This window comes from Acomys minous (genome assembly GCF_964271855.1).
Source record: "Acomys minous genome assembly, chromosome: 13".
In the NCBI taxonomy this organism is placed as follows: domain Eukaryota; kingdom Metazoa; phylum Chordata; class Mammalia; order Rodentia; family Muridae; genus Acomys; species Acomys minous.
In genome coordinates, this window is record NC_140495.1 from 30,107,339 (window position 1) to 30,134,112 (window position 26,774).

Below are 26,774 nucleotides of genomic sequence, written 5' to 3' on the forward strand. Positions count from 1 at the left end.
ACATCGAACCCTGACCCAGATCTAGCCAATGGACAGGACATTTTCGACAGTTGAGTGGAGAGTGGGGACTCACTTTCACATGAACTCTGGTGCCGCATATTTGACCATGTCCCCTTGATGAGGAGGCCTGGTGGCTCTCAGAGAAATGATAGCAAGCTACCAAGAAGAGACTTGATACCCTATAAGCATATACAGGGGGAGGAGGTCCGCCTCAGTCACAGTCATAGGGGAGGGGAAGGGAACAGGGGGAAAGCAAGAGGGAGGGAGGAATGGGAGGATACAAGGGATGGGAAAACTATTAAGATATAATATGAATGAATTAATAAAAATGTTGTTTTTTTAAAAAAGACATAAAAAGAACACATTAGTTTATCTTATTAGCATTTTATTGAGTAGTATTTCCCAGTCAACAAAATAGTTAATTTTTAAAATGTTCTCAAAATATATATTTTTAGACATTACCATGTCTTTATAAGAAATAAGCTTAACTAGATTTGATAGAATTAAGTATAAGTTTATAATAAAAATACAATACTAACAAGGTATATATTGAACAGAAGATGGAAGATAAATAACAGATTATGGCTCAACTTACTTTTCTATAAATTTTTAATTCTAAACATAATTTTCTTGTTTTTTATTTTCAATTCAGCAAAGGTTTTAGAAGTGGATAACCATATATATCCATGTCTATTCCTATTATGTAGAACATAAACTAACATTTGGAAAGCAAAATTGTACATACTGTGTGCCTCATGTATTACAGCTTAATCCTGAAACATTTCAATGAAGGAACATGAAAGTATTGGGTTGCCCATTCAGACAGTCTATTCATCTAGACTTCAGGTCTCATCTGTCTTCTTTTCTTAGTTCCCACTGCACTTCTGATTTTTGTTCCTACTCACAGCCTTCAAAGAACATGTAATCCTACATAGAAACAAAAACATAGAAATACTTTTAAGGAGACAAAGAATGATCTATTCTTAGATACAGAAAGTGAAGGGCACATGATGCCCAATGACATAGTGTTATCCAAGATGAACAGAATGGAATGAGTAAACATTGGAAAGTCTATAAATAAGCTTGACCTTCCCCCTTCTGACTACAAGAGCAATTAGATCCTATAACTCCATTTTTTCTCCATGTCTGTATAGGTTTAATTAATCCCTTCATAATCTCTTTAAATATTTTTTTCGTATTTCCCTCAAAAGCTTTCCATCCTTCTTTTTTAAGTTTAAAGTTTTTCTTTCATCAATGATTCAGTATCTACGTATGGTTATTTTGCCTACATATGTGTCTGCATGCAGTGCCCACGGAGGCCAGAAGACAGTGTCGGATCCCCTGGAAGTGGCTTTATAGATAGTTGTTAAGTTACCCCATGGGTGCTGCAAGTCAAACCCAGGCCCTCTGGAAGAGCAGCCAGTGGTCCTCACCTCCTTAGCTTTTTCTACTTTCAAACATATCCAGTAAGAGAGGGTCAACTTCAGACCCGAGGCTGATGCAGCCTTCTCATTCAGAACGAAGCACAGATCAAGCTTCCTGGCTTAGGGTCAGCAACTCTCTCTTCTTACCCTGCCTACTGTTTCCCATTTAATTTTCTTCTATAACTATCAAATCCTCTGGGATTTATTTCTTTCCCATTTCTATGTTCTTTTATTCCACCAACAGCAATAACTCAGCTTGTTTGCTGACGACCTGCGTACCAATGCTGCTGTTACTTCTCTCTCAATCCATCTCTCCCAGCTTGTATTCACAATTATTTTATTCTACCTAGCTTTGAACCAAGCAATATCCGGTTGTAAATGACCTCCTCTGTATTTACAGACAGGTTTCTGGTGTTTAAAAGGTTTTGGAAAAAAAAAAAGAGAACATTTTCTTTGAATTGACACACACACAAAAATGCATTTGTGCTTCATGTGTGCATATTATATGAAGTTTAAACCAGGTTAAACATATTTACCACCTCACTGATTATTGATTGTGAAAACTTCGAAAGTCCCTTCCCATGGTTTTTGAAGTGGATGAGCTGCATAGCTTCTGCGTTGCCGTAACAACCGGGACTTCATTTTCCCCATCTAGAAAGTTTCTTCCAGAGAAGACACGTGCCGCTTCCCCTTTGCAAACCTGTTGTCATCAGTGTGAACTCTGCACATTCTGTTCTTTCCCGAAATACAGGATATTTCACATGCCCTGACTCTGACTTAAAACATTTCCCCAATATTAAAGTTAACTTTACTTTTTAAGTGTAAGGAACACTTACTCACAACTCTCTGTCTTTCTGTCTGTCTGCATATCTATCTATCTCCTCTCCATCTCCCCCCCCCTCCCTCCATAAACTGTTGGTTTTACTTAACCTTTTTGCAAAATAAAATTTTTAAAAAAAGAAAGAAAGAAAAGAAAAGCATAACTCAAAGAATAGCAGTGCATAAAGTCTCAGCACCTGTTGCTTTGGTTTCAATAATGATTAATTTGAGTAATCCGTGTCTACCTGTTACTTCACCATACAACCCTGTTCTTCTCTCCACATTATTTAAAGTTTAAAAAAAAAGCTTTTATTAAACCAGTTCATATTGAAGGATCATAGAAATGGCTAATTGTTTTAACTAAAACATCATAATACATCCTTCATACAATCAAATAGCCAGTGATTGTAGATATTTTCTTGAACATCTCATAACTTTTTTTGTATTCACTATTTTTTTATTCATTCTGCCTGCATGTATGCCTGAACACCGAAAGCCGGTACCAGACTGCATTATAGTTGGCTAGGAGCGACCATGTGGCTGCTGGGACTTGAATTCAGGACCTTTGGAAACACAGCCTCCGAGCTATCTCTCCATTGCCCTATATTCACTTTTCTTTTTTCTATTAAAATTTTTTACATATACATTTATATTATTATACATATATACAACAAACTACCTACAGCAAGAAGAACCATGAGACAATCAGGAATTACATAAATGTTACATTCTTAGTGTTCTGGCTATCTGTATTTGGCAGCCTTGAATCAAAAATGACTTTTAATATAGTTTTCTGTGATTTGATGTCAAACATGTCCCACAATCAGTATTATGGTGGCATCCTGTAGAGGCTCCTGTTTTATTTTTATCTTTATTTTACTTTATATTTATTTGTTGAAAAAATACAGACTTTAGGATTGCACAAGCTTTTTTTTTTCCAGATTGCATTCCCAAATTGATGTTTAAGATATCTCATTTCAGACCTTGAACTAGCTGAGAACTATACACAGATTAAAAGCTTGGACTTTAGTAGCTTTGGGTGCAATCTGGTCAGGGAGAGTGTGAAGTCTCCTAGGCCCTTCTACTGTGTAGCTAAGGCTGAGGACTACTCCTTTCTTCTAGCAATGCTTAACATGCCCTGCATACTGGAATCTGCTAGCATACTATGTAAATACTGACCAGGAATTTCTAATTTATTCGAACTGCTCAGATACCTAGGCATATAAATGTTTGAATTAACTTCTCTCTAGAATCCATAAATACTCTACAAGTGGGAAATTAGAGTCATGCCTGGATGTTTAAATTTACTTCAATTTATAGCTGTACATTAGATAAATTTAATGACTGAACATCTATATTTCCATCAGACTTTTTGCACTTAAATATGGATTCACCACTTGCCTCCAATGTCTAATTTTATGTTTTATTTTATGAACAAACAACAACAACAAAAACTTGAGAAGACAAGAAACTGGAAAATAAAATCCATGTTTTGTCTTGTGACAAGGCATAGACTCCTCAGATACAAAGTAGTCATCAGTACCTGAATTGCAATTAACAAGCTAAAAACCTTTAATTTAATAATGTCACCTTGAGATACTCAATTTGCCTAATCATTATGCAACAATTGTAACAAAAGTTAGCAGGAACAGACTTACTATAAGGAAACAAGCTCCAAGTGTCACAGCTTTCATCCTCACATCAAGATCTATGGGGAACTGGATCCCAAAGTTATCTGAATCCGTGAAAGCCTCTTTCACACAACCAGACCACTGCTTGGTGATCTTGCCAATTCTAGACGCTTCATCAAGAGACTTGATCTACAATTGAAAATAAAATCACGAGGATTTATAGAATGTGTATGGCAAAACTACTTTCAAAGTGGGTAAAATCAGACGAATATTTTATGAAAATTATGACCAAATGTTTTTCTTATTAAATGATTATTATTAAGTCTATAGGCTGTGGGGAAGTTGATATCATCTATCAACTCCTGTTAGCTTTTAGAAGTTTAGCTATCACAGGCTGACAGGTTTAAATGTGGCAGAGGCTCACTGTCACCTACGGAGTGGGGTGGTGAGGGTGAGGGGCATGAGATAAAAATGCATAGCAAGACCTAAGACCAGCTAGTGAGTAGAAGGGGCCAACAAGAAGCTCCATGGGAGCCTGCCAAGATGGAGTAGGAGTTGGGAAAGCGTGGGTATAAAGAATACAAGAAGAACAACATGAAGTCAGACTTCCCATCTGAAAATGTCCTGATTTGCCAGCTCTGTGAGAGAAAAGCCCTGGGCCCCATTACACAGTGGAACAGATTGGGCCCAAGCTAAATGCTACTCTGCAGAGGGCACATGGATGCTCACTGAAGTAAGAGCACATAGGCTTGTGTGAAATGAGATGTGTGCTTTCCAAACCTGCAAAAGGCACCAGAGGTGGGAACAGCCTCCGTTAAAACCCTTATCCCAGACAGGATCCACCAAGTAAACATGGGACATTAGAGGTATTCATACTTTGAAGATGGTGCCTTAAATGTGCTGAAGTCTACCTCCAACATGCACGAAAAGTCACAGGTTATTGCTCATAGAATAACACCTGAGTTCCACACACAGGGTGGGCCTAATACATTTCCTATTTGTTAAGAATTAGGTTTTAACATGTCTCTAATTTAATGATAGCTTGTGGCACAGGACTAGAGCATTCACTATGACTGTCTTGACCTGCATGTGAACAGACGGCTTGGCTATTCTTAGCTCTTAGGTATAAAGTGAATATACTGTGTTAACAGAAGAGCTTCCCCCTCAGTGTGTGTGTGTGTGTGTGTGTGTGTGTGTGTGTGTGTGTGTGTGTGTGTCCGCACGCATGTGCACGCATAAGCAAGCATTCACACTTGTGTATGGGTGGACATGGTTATGTACGACAGGATGGTTATGGAGGCCAGAGGTCATCATCAGGAGTCTTCTATCATTCTCCATCCTATTATTTGAGATCAGGTCTGTCCTATCTGAGCCTGGCTGTTTCCTATTGAACTAGACTGGCTGGCCAGCAAGCCCAAAGTAGCCTCATTCTCTCACACCCCCACATTGGGCATATTTCACACTAGGTTTTTTCCCCTAGGGGCGCTGAGATATAATTTCAGGCCCTTGTATTTGCACAGCCAAATCACTAGCAAAACCTACAGAATCTTTAAATCCTGGACATTTTTTTTTTGTTTTTCTTTCTTATTTATTTGTTTATTTGAATTGACCTCAGTTTGCATGACACTAGAACACTCTACTCTTTAATAGGGTACTAACCTTTGCTCTGAATAATTGAACAATCATTAATCAGATGAGCACACATCAACTCACACTATTTAAGTATTGCATTAGTAACATTCCATAGGAATATACTTTTTTTCATGTCAGGAAAACACATCCTGTGGACATGGATATTTCTTACCTCAAAGTCAATATCTGTACAGCAGGTGCATGCAACACATGGACCAACAATCTTTAGGACACTCTCCTTTTTTTCATTTTGAATGGTAAGCTTCGGCAGACATGGGTGCCAGGTCTGAGTCACATAACCAAGTGGCACACCAGGAGGAGCTTGGATTTCTATCTACAAAAGCAAGAGTGCTTGTTGACGATAACCATAGCCACACCATCCAGGGTTAATGCATGCTAGAAAACTCATGTTGACCTTCTTCCCAAGCAATCATGGGAACTTCACACTGACCTCCTGGAGGCAGCAGGGGAAGCAACAGCTACTGCATCTCAGGGGTCTCTCTAGAGTCATGACTTCTCGGCCCAGATAATCCAGAATCCTCATGGTGAAGGGTCTAGCTGCTTCGCAGCAGTTTCTAGTGCAGCAGTCAGTGTCTTCCACAGCAATGTAAACCATCTGCCCGAGGCTGTTCTTGATTTCAAATTTATTATTTGTCTCAAAGCCAGTTAAGACTGAAAAGATACAGGGGAAATCAGATTCACCACTGTCTGAGGAATAGTGACGCTCTCCTAAGGTAGCAGTGGGTTGGTGTGCACGAGGCTGCAGGAAGCAGGAGGGGAGGGGAGACCAGCAGCGCTGAGATGATCTGGACTGAGGGAATGGCAGTGGGAAAGGAGGAAGACTATTCAGGTAAGAAGGAAGGAAGTCCACATGGGAGACCTCCAAAGAGGGCAAGCTGCATCTCCACCCCCATGGAGTCTGTCACGAGGGGCTGCAGGATCTGAGGTGGTGCAGAGCTGGGTGGGAAGGGAGGGCTGGGTGTGAAGATAACTGTGCAGTCATCTTCGAGTGATTCTTACGTTTATAGTCTGTGGATGCTTTAGTCAACACACACACATACATATATATGATACACAAAATCAATAGTTTGAGGAATATATACATATGTGTACACACACACATACACACACACACACACAGAGGCCCCTTTCCACACCATTTGCACAAAAGCAATACAAGGGATTCACAACAGGTGAATCACAACAGGACATTGGGCAAGGAAATCCCTTTTAGCTTAGAAATAGGTCTTTCAAAGTAGGAAGTGGGCTTTAGACAAGGGTTGCAATGCTTAACGATGAGAACTTGAATTCAGATCCCGTCTATGGCCGAGAGCCTTCTACATGGCCTTTCCGGGCACATCAGGGGCTAATAGAATGGTGCTACATGTGGACACCGAGAGATCTTCAAACCATGGCCTTTGACATATTAATACTCATTTTGTGAGCCTTTTTTTTTTCTCAGAGCCAAGACAGAATAAATATCGTTCTTTGTCTATAACCTTCTGAGACTTGGGTCTGAGGTTGTTAGAGGTCTGCCAAAATCATGAGTGATTATTTAAAATCTGCACAAGCCCAAACACCCTATGCCATCCACACGCAAGGACTATTGGTCCTCTGGAAATGTCCTTTATTGTCACAAACTCACTGAAGTGCTTTTTCAGGGGCTGACATAGTCCCTGAGCTCTGCATTCAGGGGACAGACACCTTTCTCTCAATATTCAACTGTCACTCAGGCAGCTGATTTTGAGTAGCACTTAATATCCAACCTGTTGCCATTTCAGTGTCTTAACCTCAGAAATCTTGAGTTGCTCATCAATATTTGGTTTATAATCATTAACCCTAATTCTTCTTACTTATCTAATGAAAACAAACTAATTGCATGCTTATACCTTCTGTTATTGAGAGCTTGTCTGTGTATGCCTGGGCCTGTGTTTAAGTGCGTATTCACATGACTACAGGAATGCTGCCTTTATGAGCATATGTAAAGGTCACAGACTGACACTGGATCCCCGTGTTTGTGGGTTTCTACCTTCTTGTTTTTTAAATTGATTTAAACTGAAGCCCACCCTTCTGGCTCTTCTGGCAGGCCATTGAGTTCTTAGCATCTTCCATGTTCTCTGATAGATATTAGGGATCACCAAGCAGGTCCTCATGCTTTCACATCAGGCATTTTCCCATCCCCAGTCATAGGTTCAGATCATAGAAAGCCTGATTCATTTTTATTTCCTTTATGCTATTTATAATCTCATAAATTACATGTTAAGTTCTGAGGAAGAAGAATAAGGAACTTTGCAATAAATGTAAACATACTCCATATTAATACTAATAGACTTGAAAATTACCTTGTCTGTTTGAATAAATATGTCACAAAAAGAGAAATGGGTTACATTACATAAAATATAACATCTGCTACTTATATTGCAAAACATAAATATCATATATGATAAACATTTTTAAAACCTGAAAACAAATTACAAAAAAAATAGTGGGTTCCATTTCAAAGAAATTAGTTGAGAAAATTAAGAAAAGGAAGAGTTCTGAGAACACTGAATGGTTTATAGTATAAAATGTACGTAAGTGATATATGGGTTCTTGTTTTGTTTGTTTGTTTTTTAATCCATGACTTTGTAACATTCATGCGCTAATTTCTACCAGTGGAAAATAATTTAGCCAACTAGCGAAGATGGATTAACAGATATTTCTAGACTCCAGCCAAGAGGTCAAGGGTTCATACACCTTTCCTGGTTGCTTTCTCCTGGTGGCGTAACTAGTGGCTTCCTAAGTTTCCACCTGGCAACACTGGACCCACTCAGAACATGAATGTTCTGTGAGGAGCAGCCTCTTCAACACCGTACGGCCTTGCGCCTCGGTGGGAATCCACAGCCCACAGTGGGAAGATTCTGTAGGCCTCCGCTATACTGTTAGCAATTTGCCATGGGAGCTGAACCACTCATTGCCTGAAGTTCTGGCAAGGCTCAAGCAGGCCACACCCTGGCAGTGAGTAGCTACGAGGTAGAAGTCACCGGGAAGGGCCGGGTTAGCTCAGTGCACAGAGGAAGGGCGCACAAACGCTGTTTCCTTTCTAATGTGGTGACATCTCATGGGAACGCACGTCCAACACAGGAAGTTTTGACTCCTAGTTCTCAGAAGTGGACAGGAGATAATGTCTACAATTTCTCTGCTATAAAGGGAGGCATCTGTGACCCCCTGGCTGAACCTTCCACAGAAGAATGTTGTAGCAGAAACCAGACAGGCCTCCATCTTAATGAGCTGCTTCTGTTTCTACAAGTACCATCATCACAACAGATACACACCTTCCAGAAGTTCAACTTGCTGATGAATCAGAATCTGATCAAGCTGTTATAGAAAAATAGAGAATGTATACAAGCAATCAGTGATCAATCCTTAATATTACCAGCATTTCATATGTCGCATTACTTTTCGTAGACCATTAAATTTTATATTTTAATGGTGAGCATTTATTTAAAGACATATTTCTCTTTATGTGTATGAATGTTTTCCCTACATGTATGTAAGTATGTCAATTGTGTGCAATCCTTGCAGAGGCTAAACATGGCAGACAGACTCAGCAGAAACGGAGTTGAAGATGGTTGTTAAGTGGCCATATGTGTGTGCTGGGAATAAAATCTGGCTTCTCTGCAAGACCAGGCTCTGCTCTTAATTCCTAAGCCATTTCTCCAGACCCAGCACCGGTTTCTTTAAATTGTTCATTTCAAAAATGAGACGGAAAAAAAAATGATCTTTTCTCTTCTATTTGAATATTCCACTAAGCACCGTTAGTGCTGCCCCTGTGTGCACAGGTGTGGGGCTGTCCTCAGAGCATGGAAAGCCCATCAGTGACCACACCCTCAGCAGATACCAAATGGGACGAGGACTCAGGAGCCCCTCTGGCTTCAGTGGAGGAATTTTTGCCGAGATTCAGCTTCTTCGGGCCTTCGAGGGTAACCACAACTACTATGAGTTCAGTAGTCACGCCACACCCAGAAGCAAGCATTGCATAGCAACCCTCCTTAGTCTCCTACTTTTACGTTCTATTCTGCCACCTCCTTTTGTGCAACTGACCCTGAGCCTTGGTTTGTGTGTGTGTGTGTGTGTGTGTGTCAATGGATAATGATGTCCTCTTTCGGGATGAACATTCACAATGACTGTCAGCTGTTTGAGTGCCCATGGGACATGTCAGTGCTATATGTACCTGACAAACTGGGGATGGCTTGGATGTCACACGCTTCTCTTGGGTGCACCTCACAGCCCTCTTTTACCTCACTGAATTTTCACACCAACTTATTAGTAAGCTTCATGTTGCTAAAATTCATTACCACTGAACTATATCGGTCAGCAATACCCAGTTTTCTTCCCTCACTGGAGGCATTTATAATATTGGATTTTCTAAAGAATAAAAGCAGATTTCTATAAAACTGCATGCATGAAAAAATTACTGTTAGGTATCACGTAATGATAAAGAACTAATACATTTTATTTAGACTGTTTTTCCTCAAATTCCAAGGCTATAGGTCAGTCTTGGAAAAAAAAAAGTGTCTGTGCTCAGTACCAAAGCCCACATTTAAAAAGTAAATCACAATGATTATTCCTTGGTTTCTGAGCCTGAACAAAGCGGTTAACATCTTTTAACACTAGATTCCACTTCTGAAAAAAATGGTAATAATTATCTCGCCCCCTCACCACAGAAGTCTATAGGGATCATACTAGCGACAATGACTTGAATAATGTGTAATTAATCCTGGGTGTTGGCTGTTATCATAGGCTGAATTCACAGGAACTAAAAACAGAATTATCTCACACATTGATATTTTACTTAAAAAGCAAACTTCATGCAGGGAATTATGACTAATCAGGAGACACAGAGACAATGCTGTGCTTTAGTAAATTAATTGTTTTTCAAGTAAACTAGAAATAGAAAGACAGTTGCTTTTTTCTTTCTTTTTTTTTTTTTTGTCATCTGTGATTTCTGATTATATAGACTTACCTGATTTAAGTATTCTAGCCCAGGTGGGCAGTTCAGAAGAGGTGGTGGTGGTGGCATCCATTCAGTATTTACAAGGACTATAACCTGATTATTTTGATTAGAATGCCATGTTGTATTATAACCTTCATAGCCAGCTGTTGTTGAGACTGTGTAGGCAGGCTGGGGCCCTGGGTAACCAGACTGGGGACCATGGTGGTCAGTCTGGGCTGTAGGGCGTCCAGTATGTTCTGGAGGTCCTGAAATATATAGGAGCAAGGATAATCATTTGCAACTTGATACAGAAAAAGTCTCAGCAATTCATGCAGAATTATCCCCGACATCGACCCAGCAGCCTCTCTGCTCACAAGTTCTGAGTCTATGATGTTCACATCTTCTCAATGCAGTGGTCTGTGGTTTATCCCTGCTTCTAATTAGAATGGATGAAGAATAAACACCCATGTTTATTGTAAACTATTCACAATTGTTAAGCTGGGGAATCAGCCTAGATACCTACCAACAGAGAAATGAAGAAAATTTTATACACACACACACACACACATATATAGACACATATGTAGATATGAATTCAGATACAGGTATGATGGATAATGGATATAGATGTTGAATATAGATATAGACAAAGATATAAATTATGGATATAAATAATGAAGGTTTATTCAGCCATAAAGAAGCATGAAATCATTTGTAGGAAGATGTATGAAACTAGACATTACCATACAATGAGATATAAGCTAGATGCACAAAGGCAAATACCTCTATTTTCTCTCTTTGGTAGAATCTAAATTTAAGAAACATATATATGTGTGTGTATCTGGGTGTGTGGTCCTTAACATATATACAAATCCTGTCACTATTGCTACACTGAAGTGCTTCTAAGATGCTTATTTAAGTGTTGAATTTGCGTGCTCCATTGTACTAGGTTCTATTGCTATAGCTGAGTGCAGTGGACAATCATGAGAAGCTTCTGTCACACATGTCACACATGCTCACACACATGTTCACATGCTCACATACATGCTCACGTGCTCACAGGTAGAAGCTTATTAACTTCTTCCTCTACTCTGCCTCTCAGCTACATAAATTTATTTTGCCTCTTATAGATTTTACTCTCTTTTTTTTTAATCAAAATGTTTTCCAAAGAACATACGGTGCTAAATTATGAAATTTAATTATCCAACATCCAATAGAATTTTTCCATTTTTCATGAACAGAAATTCCTTCTGTGGAGTGTGCAGTAAAACTTTCAGCAAAATGATGGGTTTTGTTGTGATGGTTTCTCACATGTACATAAAATGAATATGTATAAACAAAACATAAACAAATCTCTAAGCAATGTGTCAATCCAAGTAACTAACTGGAACATACCAGAATGAACTGGACTGTCTTTACAAAGCATTCCAAGGCTTTGTTTTAAAAAAAAAAAAAAAGTAGCAAGCTAATGGTTGCAAGTGGAAAGACGCTGTGTTTTCAGAGACGGGTCCCAGGTCTTGAGGTTCAATAGTAACCCTGGCTTCTACCCTGTCAGGTGAGAATACAGCCCTTCTCTCCAGTGTTAGTAAATAAATATTGTTCTAAATCTCCCTAAATATCTTCAAGAAGAGGCAGGCAAAATAACAATTTTCAGGTCTACACGCGTAGGAGACCCTACTTGGTGGCATTCTACGATGACCATAGACTTCTTTAATGTGAAAAGCTGGATCGGGGCCTTCACTTCTGGTCTTCGGTCTTACATTCATTGCTTCTCCCTGTCACCAAGGAGTCCCTCTGGATCGTGGTGATTTTCTCTCTGATTGCTAGACTTTAGAAGATTTTCTTTCTATCAGAGCTCTGAAATGGACTGTGATGTGCTGTCTCTCTTAATGGCTTCTAACCTTTGTACCACACACACTCTCTTTCACACCGTGAGATTGACCTACTTGCTCCCAACTCATCTGTCACCACCCTCTGTGTACTACCCTTTACCTTCCCGTTGGTTCGGACTAGCACTCAGCATATCCGAGACTACTTTTGCATCCTATATGGACATGTTTTTTTTTTTCTAGATTCCACACACCAAAATAATTTTAAAAATTAGAGATATGACTTTGGGAGTCTTACCCTCCCCCTCGTTCTAGCTGTTGTTTGGTTATTTGTTGATATATTTGTCTTTTGAGATGGTTCAACCATACCAGCATAGCTGGCTGGTCTTTAACTTACTATGTAAGTTAAACAGGCACCATACACTCAAAGATATGCCTGTCTCTGCCTCCCAAGCGCTAGGACTAATGGTGTACACTACCATACTTATCCTGGTTTGTATCTCTAAATACAGAATTGTCAAATCTCATCCATCATCTACAAATGACATGATTTCACTTTTCTTTATGACTGAAAAAAACATGTGTGTGTGTGTGTGTGTGTGTGTGTGTGTGTGTGTGTTTCATTCATCTGTTGATAATTATCTAAGCTGACTCCTTACTATTCAAAAAGTACAGTAAGAACCATGAGTAAATGTCTGTGGTATGTTGACTTAGATCCTGTTAGCATGAATCCTGTGATACTCATATTTTTCAATTTTGGAGGGATCTCCAGTGCTAATTTTGTTGTAGACCGCATTAATTTATCATCCTCTTTTCTTAAAATGAACCATTCAGAATGGGTCAACATGGAATTTGATGTAGTTTTAATTTTTATTTCCCTAATGAATAAGGGCTACTAAGTTCAAATAAGTGAAATAAATATAGTTTTAAAGATAAAACTTTTAAGTGCTTAATAATGATATAGTACTGCTTTTTAGTATAACAAACATTAACACTTGCAATTTATAACTTCTATAGCAAATAAGCTTTACAGAGGTTAAATACATGGCAGGTGCTATTGAAGATGTGAGAGACTTAAAGACAACTTCTAGTCCACTTAACCACAGAAAAGATTTCATACTGATGTGACAGGAAGTTATGGGAGAGTTGACAGTACATGAGGCAGTTACTTTACACAGATTATACTTCTGCAGACAGGGGAATGGAAATACTTTATGAGATAGTCTGGTAAGAAATGTTCCATACGGAAAGAGAATGTCAAAACCATAACTGACGGTGAATTTGGGCTGACTGTTAAAGAGGGGGGCATCTTTTGCTAGGTGACATCTAGGTGACAACTGGGAGTGGCTGAGTAAGACAACAGGAAGCCATTCACCTGGCTCCTTCCTAAGGAGCCCTCGTGTTATTCCAGCATACAACAACAGCAGAGGTTGGGGAGGCTAAGGAGCGTGACACAATCATCTCCACTGAAAATGGAGAAAGCCAGGTAGCAGGCACAGCTGTTTGACACAGTTCCAGCCGAGCTGAGCTGACTGCTGCAACCACGGTCATTCTGTCTCCCACTTTTGGATTCTGGTCTCAGAGTGTTGCCTTCTTGGGGACCTTTTATATTATGATTCATTTTATGTCTTTTCCCAAGAAAATTATGTCTTAGTCCTTTTTAGGAAAAATGTAATTCTTCCTTATGCCCTGGAGATCGCTAAGCACAGATAAGCACATAGCTAGATGAGGCCACTACTCCAGAAATCTTCTTGGGGTATCTGCTCCTAAATAAACTCAAAACAGTATAATTAGTGCTTGGTAAATAGAGACAATTAACAAACTCTGAATGGCCAGGAGACTAGCTCACAGAATCAAGGCCTCTTTTTACAAAATGTAATTTAAAGATAGAGGTCATACAGGGTACATCCGTGGAGGAATAAAACTCAGTAAACTTTTCTTACTTATAATGTAGGTATAGTACAAGGACTTAGGTATTAATATTTGCTATTCCTTAAAAGGCCGGTTCAGAGTGCTTTCAAAGTGCAAATACTGCCAACTTAAAAGCAGGCTGACATATAACAAATGCGTTTGCTGTGGAGGAGACATTCTTTAGATTCTTTGGAGTTGTCCAGCTGAGAAGAAAAATAAAATCTGTCCTGTTTGCATTTTTTAATTGTGACTGAACTTGTAACCCTGGACATGACAAAAAAAAAAAAAAAAAAACAGACACATAATCCGGATAATCACTAGTCTGTCTTTGTTCTGTGAAACCTGTAGAAATAACGAAGCACCTGGTTGCTAGTCAAGAGCTGAGCGACTCCCCTGACCACCTCTCCTGACTCACTCCTCTTCTCCCCTCACAGACTCCTCTCTAGGGCAGAAGGAAGACCCAATGTAGAAGGGTAGATCACGTGACACAAGGCAGCTATGGAGCAAAAACTGCATAGATCGAAGCCTCATCCAAGTCTCTGTACCTGACCTTCCAGTGTGTAAGGGGACAACAGTCATGCAGCAGTCCCTAAATGCCTATAGGATAAACACTCTAGAGAAGCCATTTGGACAGGACGTGCAATGTACAGGATGTCTGTAGGACCTGCGCATATCTCTCACATACAGGAAATTACTGCTGCCTTGCTGAACATTCTAATTCTATGAAACATCATAAAAACAATTACCACATCTCATTGCATGGGGAATAATGACACGGGGACTCTGTACATACACATGCAATACCAATACTGTTCTTTTCCTCAAAATAGTTTTGATTTTGTTGTTGTGGTGGTGGTTTGTATCAGCAGACATTGGCACAAAGCACTGTTTCTTAGATCCTAAGAGAATCCTTAGATTAGTCTCAACCTAACTTAGAACAATGCCTGTAGCACAGAAACCTTTGCATTTTGGGTCATTATCATTTTCAAACATTATTATCTGAAGATGATGCTATATGTAGTCTTGGACTATAGAAACCAAACCAAGCTGCTTTTTCTAATAAGCTCCAAGCCTGATACTAACTGAATTTCACATGTTATGCCTAGTTTAAATTAGCTATAAGGTTAATTAAGCTGTTCCATAGGTGCCTGGGTTGAATTATGGATGTGCTAGGAATTCTCCAACTTCTTTATCTATAGGAATTCAGAACAGACTTTGTCAACCTAGGCCCCACATTAAACCCACCTGGCTATTACCAGTCATTGTTTAGAGGTGTGATTTAATTTCCCTGGGAAGATTCTCTGCATTAGTATTTTTAAGTGAAAATTAATGACAGCCATGGTTGAGAATGTCTGCCTTAGAGCTCTGGAGCCTAGCCAGCTCATAGTCCTTTAATTGGAAACATCTGGATAAGATCTGAGACCCACAGGGAATTTTCTAAGACAATTACACAGGCCATTCGACTCCCACGCAAATCTGTTTACTCAAAAGAAAACAAATGCACGTACCCTTCTGCCCACTGGAACACCTTTCATATTAATCTCCAGGGTGATCTCTGAGGATCTAAGTAGACTGCTATGGGTAAACCTGGGTACACCATCGACATCGGCATTTACAAAGCTCCAGTGATACTGACAATGGCATTTGCCTAGGTCTCTGAAATCGTTGTACTGTTTGGAAAGGTAAATGAAATCCTAGTATGCATGATATGTGACTAATGCCCCTTTCTTACCACACGTATAAAGGAACAAAGCCTTCATATGCATTACAAAATGAAAATGAGGGTTACTATGAGGGAGTGACACTTCTTTTGTATGCAGCCTACAGTCTTAAGTTTTCCTTATTTTTCACTGGGTACCATTAATTCTAAAAACCTCATGGCTCAAAAACACCCACAGTTATATCTTCAAAATACCATCACATGAAGCGATCTTTAGCAGAGGTGAAGAGCCAATAAAACATTTTCCTTTTACTTACTACCTGTATCAAGATTTAATGTATTTTCAAAAAAAAAAAAACCAAAAAAAAAAAAAGATTTAATTTATTTTCAATCTTATAGTTCATGAGTAAATATAAACCCATGGATTCCTTTAGCTCTTCATACTGTTTGCTGTCCTTTACGAATAAAAATTACTTCTTCGGAAAAAAATGTAGTCTAAAGCAAAACAAAACCTAGGCCACTAACATTTATTTCCTCAATGTAATTTTCAGCCAATAGACAGAATTACTAAAACAAAGACATGGTCACCACTTCTTCCTTTCTCTTGGGAGCATCAACCGATTTAGAGTTAGTTTTCCTTATTCAACAAGGAAGTTACCTTGGAACGTTGCTGGCGGATACTGAGGGGCATACCGTGATGGCAAGTGTGTTCCTGCATAAGGAGCCTCCATTCGGATGTCTGCAATGCAGGGAGAGGTACACGCATATCAGTTTAAAAGAGATGTACTTCAGCACGCAACGTCAACACAACACAGTGAGTTGTAATCACTGCCTTGAGAATTAATTTTCGGGTCTTTTATGCTTTAACTGTTAAAAGAACTTGTTGCTTGTTCAAGGACTGGAGTTCTGCTACCAATACCCACACTGGGCAGTTCACAACTGCCTGTAAGTCCAGATCCTATGAGTCTGACACTCTCTCTTGGGCTCTGGTGGTTACCTGATCACACGTGTAAATATACATACCCATGCAGTCACACACACACATGTGCACATGAATAAGAAAACAAAGTAAATACTTCAGTATTGCCATTTGTATGCTTACTCTGGGCCTGCGCTACTGATCTGTACGAAGTTTCTAAATTATAACTGACTGATTTCTAAAAACTGTATCAGTCAATTATAATCAAATCACATATTAGAATGTTATCTTCTATATATTATGGCTTGAATTATCTTAATATATGCAGAAATGTTTTGCCCTATTGCTTCTTCAGTCATTGTCTTTTCTAGTGGGCCATTTACCCATCTCAAGTTGTCAATAAATATGAAGCGAGCACCTTCCGGTGGTACTCTCGGTTACATTCTGGGTAACGATGGCTCTGTCACTATGGAAACTATGATCTAGAAGGCATTATGTTTAGTTATTGAATGTGGCCTTAACATAGAAGAAAATAGGGGCTAGAGAGATGGCTCAGCAGTTAAGAGCACTGCCTGTTCTTCTAGAGGATCCTGGTTCAATTCCCAGCACCTACATGGCAGCTCACAACTGTCTGTCAATCCAGTTCTAGAGGACCTGACACCCTCACACAGCCATACATATAGACAAAACACCCAAAACAACAACAACAACAACAAAAAAAAAAAAACATAGAAGAAAACATTCTGGCTTTTTAGCTGGCATTTTCTGCATGTAACACTTTCTGAACGTGTAATGACCACACCAGTCTCTTATTTATGTACGTTTATGAGACAGGCTAAATTGAAGCCACTCTTCTTACTGTTTCATAACAACTCAAAGGTACAGGGTTCATGACAATCATCAATTCAGGAAACAAACAAACAAACAAAAAATCCCTTGTCCAAGTTCCTGTAAGATGCCCTAAGTTATCAGATCTCGGAGATCTCTGATTAAAACCATTCTCTCTTACTTCTTTGCTGTAGATGAGTGGCCGTGATGCTTAGTTCTCCTCCCTCTCTTTTCTTTTTTTTTTTTTTCTTTTCTTTTTTTTTCTTTTCTTTTCTTTTCTTTCTTTCTTTTTTTTTTTTTTTTTAAGACAGGGATTCTCTGTGTTGCCTTGGCTGTCCTGGACTAACTTTGTAGACCAGGCTGGCCTTGAACTCACAGCGATCCATCTGCCTCTGCCTCTGCCTCCAGAGTGCTAGGATTAAAGGCATGTGCTACCACCACCTGGCCCTAGTTCTCCTCTCTTAAAGCCCTGCCCATACCCTGGGTCTCAGAGCATTTCTAAAGGGACCACAGTCCAGCTCTGATGTAAAAGATCTATGCTAACCTGGCATGACACACTTTGGTGTCCTGTACCATCACTTTTTGAATAATATAAATTGCATACATATAACCAGGACCAGATAGAGTCAGTAAGTCAGAAGCTCATTGTCTGTGGGTTAGGGTAGCAAAAAAATTATTCTAATTCCAGGAATTCCAAGAGGAATTCATATGAAGAGAAATTAAGATAATGGACAGATGTTCAAATATTCTAAAACAGTAATTACAGGTAATTTTCTGTATTAGTAACATACAAGTAATAGGATTATCACTTTATCTTGAAGTTACCACATTCCCTTTACATGCGTATATTCCTATTTGTGCATTATATGCATAATTATTCTCATTTATATAGAATTTCTATTTAGGCATATAAGCACATACATACATACACACACACGCTCTCTCACACTATGTGTGTGTGAAACAAAAGAAATGTGCCCATAGCCAAATAGATCTTTCTCAGCTAAAATGAGCCATCCGTAAGCTTTTAACATACAAAGTAACTTAAGTCTACACAAATTTACGTGGAATTTTACATGCAGTAAGTCAATGCTGAAGTCATTCTTGGGGAAAATGAGAGGTCTTTTGCCTGGTGAAAGACACATCGTTTTATTGCTATTTCAACAACGACTCATTCCCCCAAATGAAGATCATTTCAGAAAAAGCATTTTTCCTCCTTAGATGAGAGCCTGAAAACTCTAACAAGGCGAAATCTTTTGCTAAATACTTGAGAAGATACATGTTTTACTTAAGAGTTTCCTGAGAGAAAAAGGACAGGGTTATGATTGGTGCTCACACAGAAAGGTGTGCACCTGAGGACGTGTTAGAATAAACTTAATTTTTACAGTTATAATTTTTTAATTCATATGATTACAATAAGCCCTGTATATATAAAATGTCACAGAAGCCAAAGACTGCCCCATACAATACATATACAATTTGTTTACCAACAAGCCTAATAGCTAGCTTTCCCAAAGGCTTTAAGGGAGAAATCCATGGCTATTTTCGGATATTTTTGCATACACCTTCTCTGCTGTTGAAGCACTGAGAAAGGCACTGGATTCTGTGTCATAAAAAAACACAAAACAAGTCAGGCGGTGATGGCACATGCCTTTAATCCCAGCACTCAAGATGCCCACGGTGAGACCAGCCTGGTCTACAGAGTGAATTCCAGGACAGTCAGGGCTACAGTGAGAAAGCCTGTCTTGAAAAACCAACCAAACAAATAAACCAACAAAACAAAACCAAAGTCAAAAAAATAAAACCATAAAACAAAGAATAAAGGATAAAACATTGTAGCAGAGAACAGGCAAACAGATTTACCTTCATGGTGAGAATACCAAAACAGCGTCGATTGTTTGCCCATGGTTTAGACAGTAAGAGAATAGAAGACCTTCTGTTAACACATCACACCCTGCCTAACAGGCATTAACAAGAATGTCCTGGAACTACACAGACCCATGGGCTACTGTTCTGTAGCTATCTGAAACAGCTTCATCTAGTCAGTTAATCCTCTGGCTTTGACTCTCTTCCCATTCTGTACTTTTCAGAAAAAACTAGAAATTGGTGGCTGGCCTTTGATGGTTGACAAGTTTCTGAAAGGCTTTTCGAGGAGAGTTCAGTGAAGCGGAGGTAGAAATGGGTAGGGTCCCCTACAAACGTGACGTATGTAAACCTGTCTGTAAAGTTTTAATCTTCCCTAATTTTTTTTTCATAACACAGCTTCCTTTATTGATAATGCTTGGCCAATTAAGGTTCTGCAAACGTCAACAAATTTTAACAGCACTTTTCAAGATTATTGCCCATTACTCCCACCTTACCTCTAAGTCAGAAAAGCACCAAAATATACCTAAAGGTAAATCAGTAGCTTCTATGAGGAAAGGTCTAGGCAAGTTTTCCTTATTTTGTATTAAAAAGTCTTAATTATATGTTTTATTTTCAGTCAGTTGACAGCTGAATTAGGATTACGATTTTTGGATTATAGATGCATATTTATGAGATGGAAATAGTTCTCTTCTAGTTAAAAAAAAACTTAGGTTTTAGCTATGTTAAACTGAGAAGCCTAGTGCAAGTCAGAAACTTAGAAAACGCTGGAAGGTGGGAATCTGTAAACACATGCTATGTGTGTGTCAGGTGGATTTTAAGCAGTTGGAGGTCTAGCCCTTATTAGCATCAAATGAGAATTTTCCAAGGTGAGAATTGCTCACCCTGCACAGAACAGACTCTAAAATATGTGCATTTTTTCACATTCCTCTTTCCTTTTTCCCATATTGTCACATTACAGATAAGATAGGGAGAAGGAGTACCTACTGCAGAATAAAGCTGAAGTGTCTTCAGTGTACTGTAAGCTTTATAAATGCAACAGTAATACAGCACAAGCATTAAAGATGGCATGCTGGGAGTTGTAGTTCAAATAGTTAGGCACTTTTGTAAGTGTACCTGTATACTTTGCCAATTAATGTGCCAATTAAAATGAACAACTCTCTGCGACTGATGAACAAAGCCAGCTGCTCAGTCAATGCTTTCGTTCTATGCTATTCTATTATTTTTTCTGTGCTATTATAATGGTCTTTTGGCTGTCTCAATCCTAGTCAATTTATTCTCAGGCACAACACTCAAGTTTTGAAAAGAGCTGGGCATATCTCCTGGCTTAATTACTTGGTTAATATTTTACATATCATGATTGTGAAATAGCTCTTATAGAAGAAAAGAATTATGAAGAGACTTTAGAAAGAGAAGAATTCTTGATGATGAATTCCTGAAGTTTCTGGTACTGTTATACTATGTTCCTATGTGAATCGTCATTGCACCAGAGCAGAATTTGGGGCAAAATCTGATGCTCACATACATCCATGGAAGATGTTTGGGGGAAACTGAGGCTTCATTCTGTGAAAAATAATAAGGCCTGGTTATTTGATAATTACTGCACTCTCCCAGCATGGAGAGGAAGAATGTTGTAAGAACTGTTTATAATTTATGCTTTAGTAAGAACCTTTTAACCTGTTCCCAAGAATTCAGAAAGTTCTCTTATAGCTTTCAAGAAATATTTTTGGACAATCATAAAATTATTATGGCAATCATATAAGTAAAGAATAGGTCTGAGCTACTTAATGAGGAAATCACCAAGTCATTCAATACACAAGCTAACCGAGTGTACATGATAAGGGCCCGAAATTTGTAGCCTGTGTTACAGGTTAACTTGCAGTATTCTTCCATCCCTATTATTCTAAGTCTCAAGCATCCTACTAATAAGCGAGAGGAGACATTATGCTGAGGGAAAGAGGAGTAGAGAGACTGAGGTAAAAATAACGAAAATAAGTTGCAAATCAAATAATAATTTTCACACATTTCTGGCAATGTTCATCTATACATTCTGTGCATTTGAAAGGCTAGCATCTAAAAAGACACACTTCAGCTGTTGAACTGTGATTTGGGTGACTGTTCTATGGAGCTAGCATAGTTGTATTTGCACACATGTGGGCAAGAAGACACCAGTGAGCTCTTGGAGACACAGTGCAAGCCAGAAGTGCTCTAATGGAGAAATCTGGCTATATACAATATATTATTTGAAACTGTAAGACTTCTTATCAAAATCTAGGCTTAAGGGGGAAAATAAAGCAAACATGCTCAGAAGCAATTAGGGACAGGATCTTAGAGAATTTTATTTATAAACTTTGAAATAGATTACGTATCAACTAGGACAAATTGGGCCTATTAAGCGCCACAAAACCCATTAAAAAAAAAAGTCAACAAAAGAGACAAGAGAAACAAGAACCGACATGGTCATTTTCATTTAAGTGGTTTACTATTCCTGCCAAGCCATTCTGAACAAGCCTGTGCTCCCTCTCTGTTGTGTATTGTTTTTTTTTCCCTCCACAAAAATGAAACAAACGTAAAAGTAGGTATTTAATACCATCTAGCCCAGTTATCACCTGGATTAGGGTGATTAATGGTTCATATCCTGTGCACGTAAGGATTTTACAGCAGAAAACCAAGCAACAAACAAAACAAACTAAATTTAAAGAAATTTTTAGCAACTGCCATTAATGTATCTTTCTTGTGAAGGACAGAAAAGCCTTTCATTTTAACCTACTCTCCCAGCCATGTCGTTTTTCCCTAAGGTAGGAAATCTTTTAAACAGTTAATTAAAAACAAAAGTCAGAAAATAAAAATAAAAACGGTTAGGTTTATTTATGTAACATCCAGGCGTTCAAACTGGGTGCTACTTAATATTAGTGGTAGAGAACGGGCACGCACACACATATTCCTACAAACATTTCCTATTCAAGTATTTAAAGGTTTGACATCATACAAGTCAACTGAAACTCAGTCCTTTTTTTTTCTACTCTAACAACTTACACTAGCTGATGTAAAATTAATTTAACCCTTTAAGCCTTGTACTAGTTGCACATTTTCTAAGACTAGCTGAAGGAACACACAGGAAGAAAACTGGCTCAGGGTCCACAGATAAGAAAACAGAAGAGAGGGTCACACTCAGGCAGCCTGAGTGGGTAGCTAGGAAGCAAACCCACTCTGCCTTCCACCTGCTGTGTCTTTTCTGTGCAACTGGTGTCCTACAATGCCATGCGCAGTTTGGGCTCGTATTAATATTGTACCTTCCATAGCTGGCAGGCTTTGTGATTTGTTCCTCTAAAACCTCTCCATGCTGACCACAATATATATAATGTAATCTATATGCATACATAAATACACACACACACACACACACACACACACACACACATATACAGGTTTAATAAAACAGGGGGCAAGAAAGACAGAAGCAAGCAGATTCTCAGAGAGAATGACCCTCCTGAGAAGGAACGGGTGTTTAAATAGATTAAGAACAATTACTTGGTCTTAACTCATGTGCTCTGTCCTTGACAGTGGCCCTTGGAGATGAGGAGTCGGGACCATTAGAAGTTAATCTCAAACATTTGTAAGAGACCACACAAGCACCTGATAATTAGGGTGGGGGTTGTTTCTGGCCTTTTTTTTTTTTTTCTCTATAGTTAACATTTTTTTTTTTTTACAAATGTAGGCAGTTTGTGCCTCCTGCAGGACAAGGCTGCTGACTTTCACTGAGTTCCCCCACCCACCCAATAAGGCAGGAAATCCTGTTCACAACCTAAAGAGCAGCCTGAAATGGAAAGACAAAGGACACATCTAAAGGCACGATATTGAATGGAAGGAATAATTTTCTCCTCGCTAAAAGATGCATGAAAATAACCCTCAACTCCTGTCTGCAGACAAACCTGACTGAGTTACATTTTTACCTAGCCAGCCGGAGACCTGCGCCCGTGCCCACCTCCACTTCCCAGGAGCCTATGCCACCTTTCCCAACTTCCAGCTCACCTCTTCGCCCTCAGATTCCTCTTCCCAGGGTTTCTGTAAGTCCTGAGTCCCACGAGGGCGCCAGATCCTCCAGAGACAGGCAAGGCAGCTGGCTCACCGTTCTTAAGCAGCTCCACGTGAGCGGAGTTCCAGGAACCCTGGCACCTGCAGTAACTCTGCTCTCAGCTAAGCGAAAGGAGGAAGTTCGTGTGGGAAAACCCCTTGAAGTTACTGTGGAGCCTTCGACAGGGGCTTAGGTTTTGTTTCCAGAGTTTTGCGTTGTGCATATAAAAAGACTTCCTTTGGCTACCGGAAAGGTGCGCCCCTGCCCTCTAGTTGAAACGGAACCAAGCTACAAGTTGAAGTCTGGGACCCTGAGCGTCTCACCGGCTTCTAGCAGAGCCTCTAGGGTAGAAATTATGTGAGCTGTGCACACTTCTGGATCCCCAAGGGAACTCTTACTGGAATTTCCTTTACTCTGACCTCTACTGCAGTCTTCAGACGCTGAGATTGATTTAAAAACAAGACTTAGGAATGATGTTTAGATTTACTTTTTGTTTGTTTGTTTTGTTTGGGGTTAGGAGAGTATGAATTATTTCCAGTAGTACAGCAGGAGCCAGCATGACCAGCCAATATTATTTTTCTTTATGGGTGTTTTGGAGGGTTGTTTTTTTTGGGTTTTGGTCTTGTTTCGTTTTGTTTTGTCATAAATATAAGACAGGAATTGTTATATTCTGGTGAGTAGTCCTTTCTGAGATGGAGTCTCCTCATGATCTGTTACAGGTCTGGGATCCCTCAAAGATTCACCATGACCATGAAGAAATTTTAATAAGAAAAGGCTTTATTAATACCAGCCTCAGATACTCATGGTGCCAGAGAGGCAAAGCGAGAGCACACCACAGGTGCAGCATTAAGTCGTACCAGGCCATACCCACAAGATTGCATGTATTTTGTTTACTCTTAGGCGGAGTGTAACTTTAACATCTGTCTTGCAGTTGTCCCTTAATTGAGCAGAGTAAGCAAGTTTGACTACAAAAGCAGAAGTAGCAATTAGTGTTACTGTTGGGTCTCAAACCCTGGGCAAAGGGTTGACTGGTGTCCATTAGCACATCAAAGGTAATTCTGGCTTCCAGGTGCTCCCAGCATCCCTCAGTCCCTACCTGTTACAGGGTACAGCTGCCATACCCTGGCACCTGCCCTAAACTTCTCAAGCCCAGAAATGGGTTGCTCTTCCTATCCAATCCTGCTTTGGTTACCTGCCCCGCACCCCCATTTTTTTCTTTTGGTCTTTCTATTCCCTCTTGGCCAGTCTCTTGTCCCAGACCAACCTTCTTGGTTGGCAGCTCCTCTCCTCCCTACCCCCCCCCCACCTCCCCCCATCCACCCACCACCTTTCCTCTCCTCACATGAGCCCAGCTCAGTCTGTCCACGTTCACTCTGGACTCTCCCACTCATGACTCTCTCTGGCTGTGCTTTTTGAACTCTCAAGAACAGTTAAGTCCAAACTTTAAATGTAAACTGTTAATCATCAGTGACCTTATGTCCTAAGTTAATCTTTCTGGTACACAAAGTAATTGTGTGCTGTTTGCCCTCTCTCGATTCGCTGAGCCCCATAAAATGAGTACACAATTCTTTAAATTTTTTAACAGTGAAAAATTCTTAGTTAAGGATTCTCTAATAGGCAGACAGAAAAGGGACCAGGGCTGTGGCTACCAAACAAAAGTGGCAAACTTCCAAATGGCTAGCTTCTTTCTCACCACTGATCAGAGACAAAAACAAACAAATGCACCAAACTGGCAGCCTAAAACAAGGGCCTGGTGGCCCGTCCTTAGGCCCCCTGCTGATGGACTTGATTAACAAGTTCTTGAGGCCAGACTAGGACATGTTTACACAGCAGTTGTGGCCCAATCAGCCATCCTGTCTTTCTTCAAACTGACAAACACTAAATTAGGGGAGGAAGACTCCAGAAGAAAAGGAAAATAGCCCTTAAGGATTTTCAGCTTCCAGAACTCCATCTCCCCCGCCTCTACCCTCTCCCCACTGCTTTTTGTAGGGTCTTTTCTCTGCATGTCTCCTCTGCCCCAGTGTTTTCCTCACCCCCAATAAAAGCCTTTCTTCAAATGTGATTCTGGCTGTTGTGTTTGAGAGAACTCCTTTTCTGCCTGTCAAGCTTGAGATTTTTTTTTTCCCCGACTTTCAATTCTTTAACTGGAATAGAAAATGAACCTCATCAAGGCTCACAGATCACCCTAGTCTGTGATATAGATGTTCTGCCTAAAGAATAAGTATGCTCTTAACTAAATTGGTGTTGAGAGGGCCGACCGGACACTGCTAAAGGGCCCATGACTGGTGATACAGCCTCCACAACCCTGGCCCGCCTGCACAGGCACTGGCCAATCCCACTTAGAGAGACTGACCTGCACAGGCACTGGCCAATCCCAGTTAGAGTGACTGACATAGCCACAGGATTCCCCTAGAAGCCTTTAAAAGAGCCTGCAGGCTCCTCAGGGTCGTCACCAATTTGTATGGATGGTTGACCCCCTGCATGCAGGCTGTTTCTATAGAATAAATGCTCTTTGTTTTTACATAGGATTTGTGTCTGGAGTCTTCCTTCAGTGATTTTCAGACCCTTCCAGTGTATGTTTTTGTTTGTTTGTTTGTTTGTTTAGCTAGTTTATTGAGTTCGTATACTTCTACCTCCCTTCCAACACTTAATCTATGCTAATCCCTTCTCATCTTACCAAAACTAGGTAGGAGAGAAAGAAAGCTGGAAGGGAGGGGAAACAAAAACCTCTATAGACTATTTCCTACTGATTAGGGCCAGCTGGTTCCTGGGAGCAAGTCCAGTCTTCTTGTCAAGATTATCTCCAATTTCTCATCAAACCAAAAACAACAGCAACCAGTAACAACAGGAGGATGAGCAGCCTTCTCTTTGGAGCACCTCTCACCCTCTCGGGGCTCTTGCATTTATACCTTCTCAAGAGTCCCCAGATTTCCAAACTATCTGCAGCTGGCAAAAAAATCATGCCCAAGGAAAACCATAATCACCTATTGGGAAGCAGCCACTTATCCCACACCTGGGATTTAAAAAAAAAAAAAAATTACATAACTGGGTTTTTTTTTTAACAAACCAAAACTCTCCCGCTACATATCATTTTATTTAAAAACGAAAGCATAGCCAAGGATGTAGCTGAATTGGGGGAGTGCCTTGCTCTTCCAAAGGCCCTGGGTTCCACCTGAGCCTCTCCAGATTTGGGGAAACCTGTAAGCAA

At 39.7% G+C, this 26,774-nt stretch overlaps 1 protein-coding gene across 5 annotated transcripts; it reads right to left on the reverse strand.

Annotated features, from left to right (window-relative positions):
• Window positions 1-368: 368 nt before the first annotated feature.
• On the reverse strand, window positions 369-26,239 carry LOC311580461 (phospholipid scramblase 2). Of its 5 annotated transcripts, none has more exons than XM_084752074.1 (9): window positions 24,909-26,239; window positions 23,621-23,667; window positions 16,540-16,620; window positions 10,512-10,747; window positions 8,821-8,863; window positions 5,958-6,178; window positions 5,679-5,840; window positions 3,902-4,063; window positions 369-927 (listed from the first exon to the last, which is right to left on the reverse strand). In XM_084752074.1, coding segments are annotated over exons 1-9 (984 nt in total). In that variant the 5' UTR covers window positions 24,911-26,239; the 3' UTR covers window positions 369-897. The 5 variants fall into 5 exon arrangements, with proteins under 5 accessions (XP_084608200.1, XP_084608204.1, XP_084608203.1 ...); XM_084752078.1 differs by having other exon boundaries at window positions 23,524-23,667; window positions 24,909-26,234; XM_084752077.1 differs by having other exon boundaries at window positions 23,524-23,907; window positions 24,909-24,925.
• Window positions 26,240-26,774: the final 535 nt, after the last annotated feature.

What these genes read in the sequence shown, in the direction of transcription:
- LOC311580461 (XM_084752075.1), bottom strand. Translation starts at nt 24,957, where the DNA reads ATGAGTGGGAGAGTCCAGAGTGAACGTGGACAGACTGAGCTGGGCTCA. An exon ending in GTACAGATATTGACTTTGAG is followed by an intron (nt 4,064 to 5,678) that starts GTAAGAAATATC and finishes TTTCAATTGTAG; the next exon opens with ATCAAGTCTCTTGATGAAGC. An exon ending in TTGGAGCTTGTTTCCTTATA is followed by an intron (nt 928 to 3,901) that starts GTAAGTCTGTTC and finishes GTTTCTATGTAG; the next exon opens with GATTACATGTTCTTTGAAGG.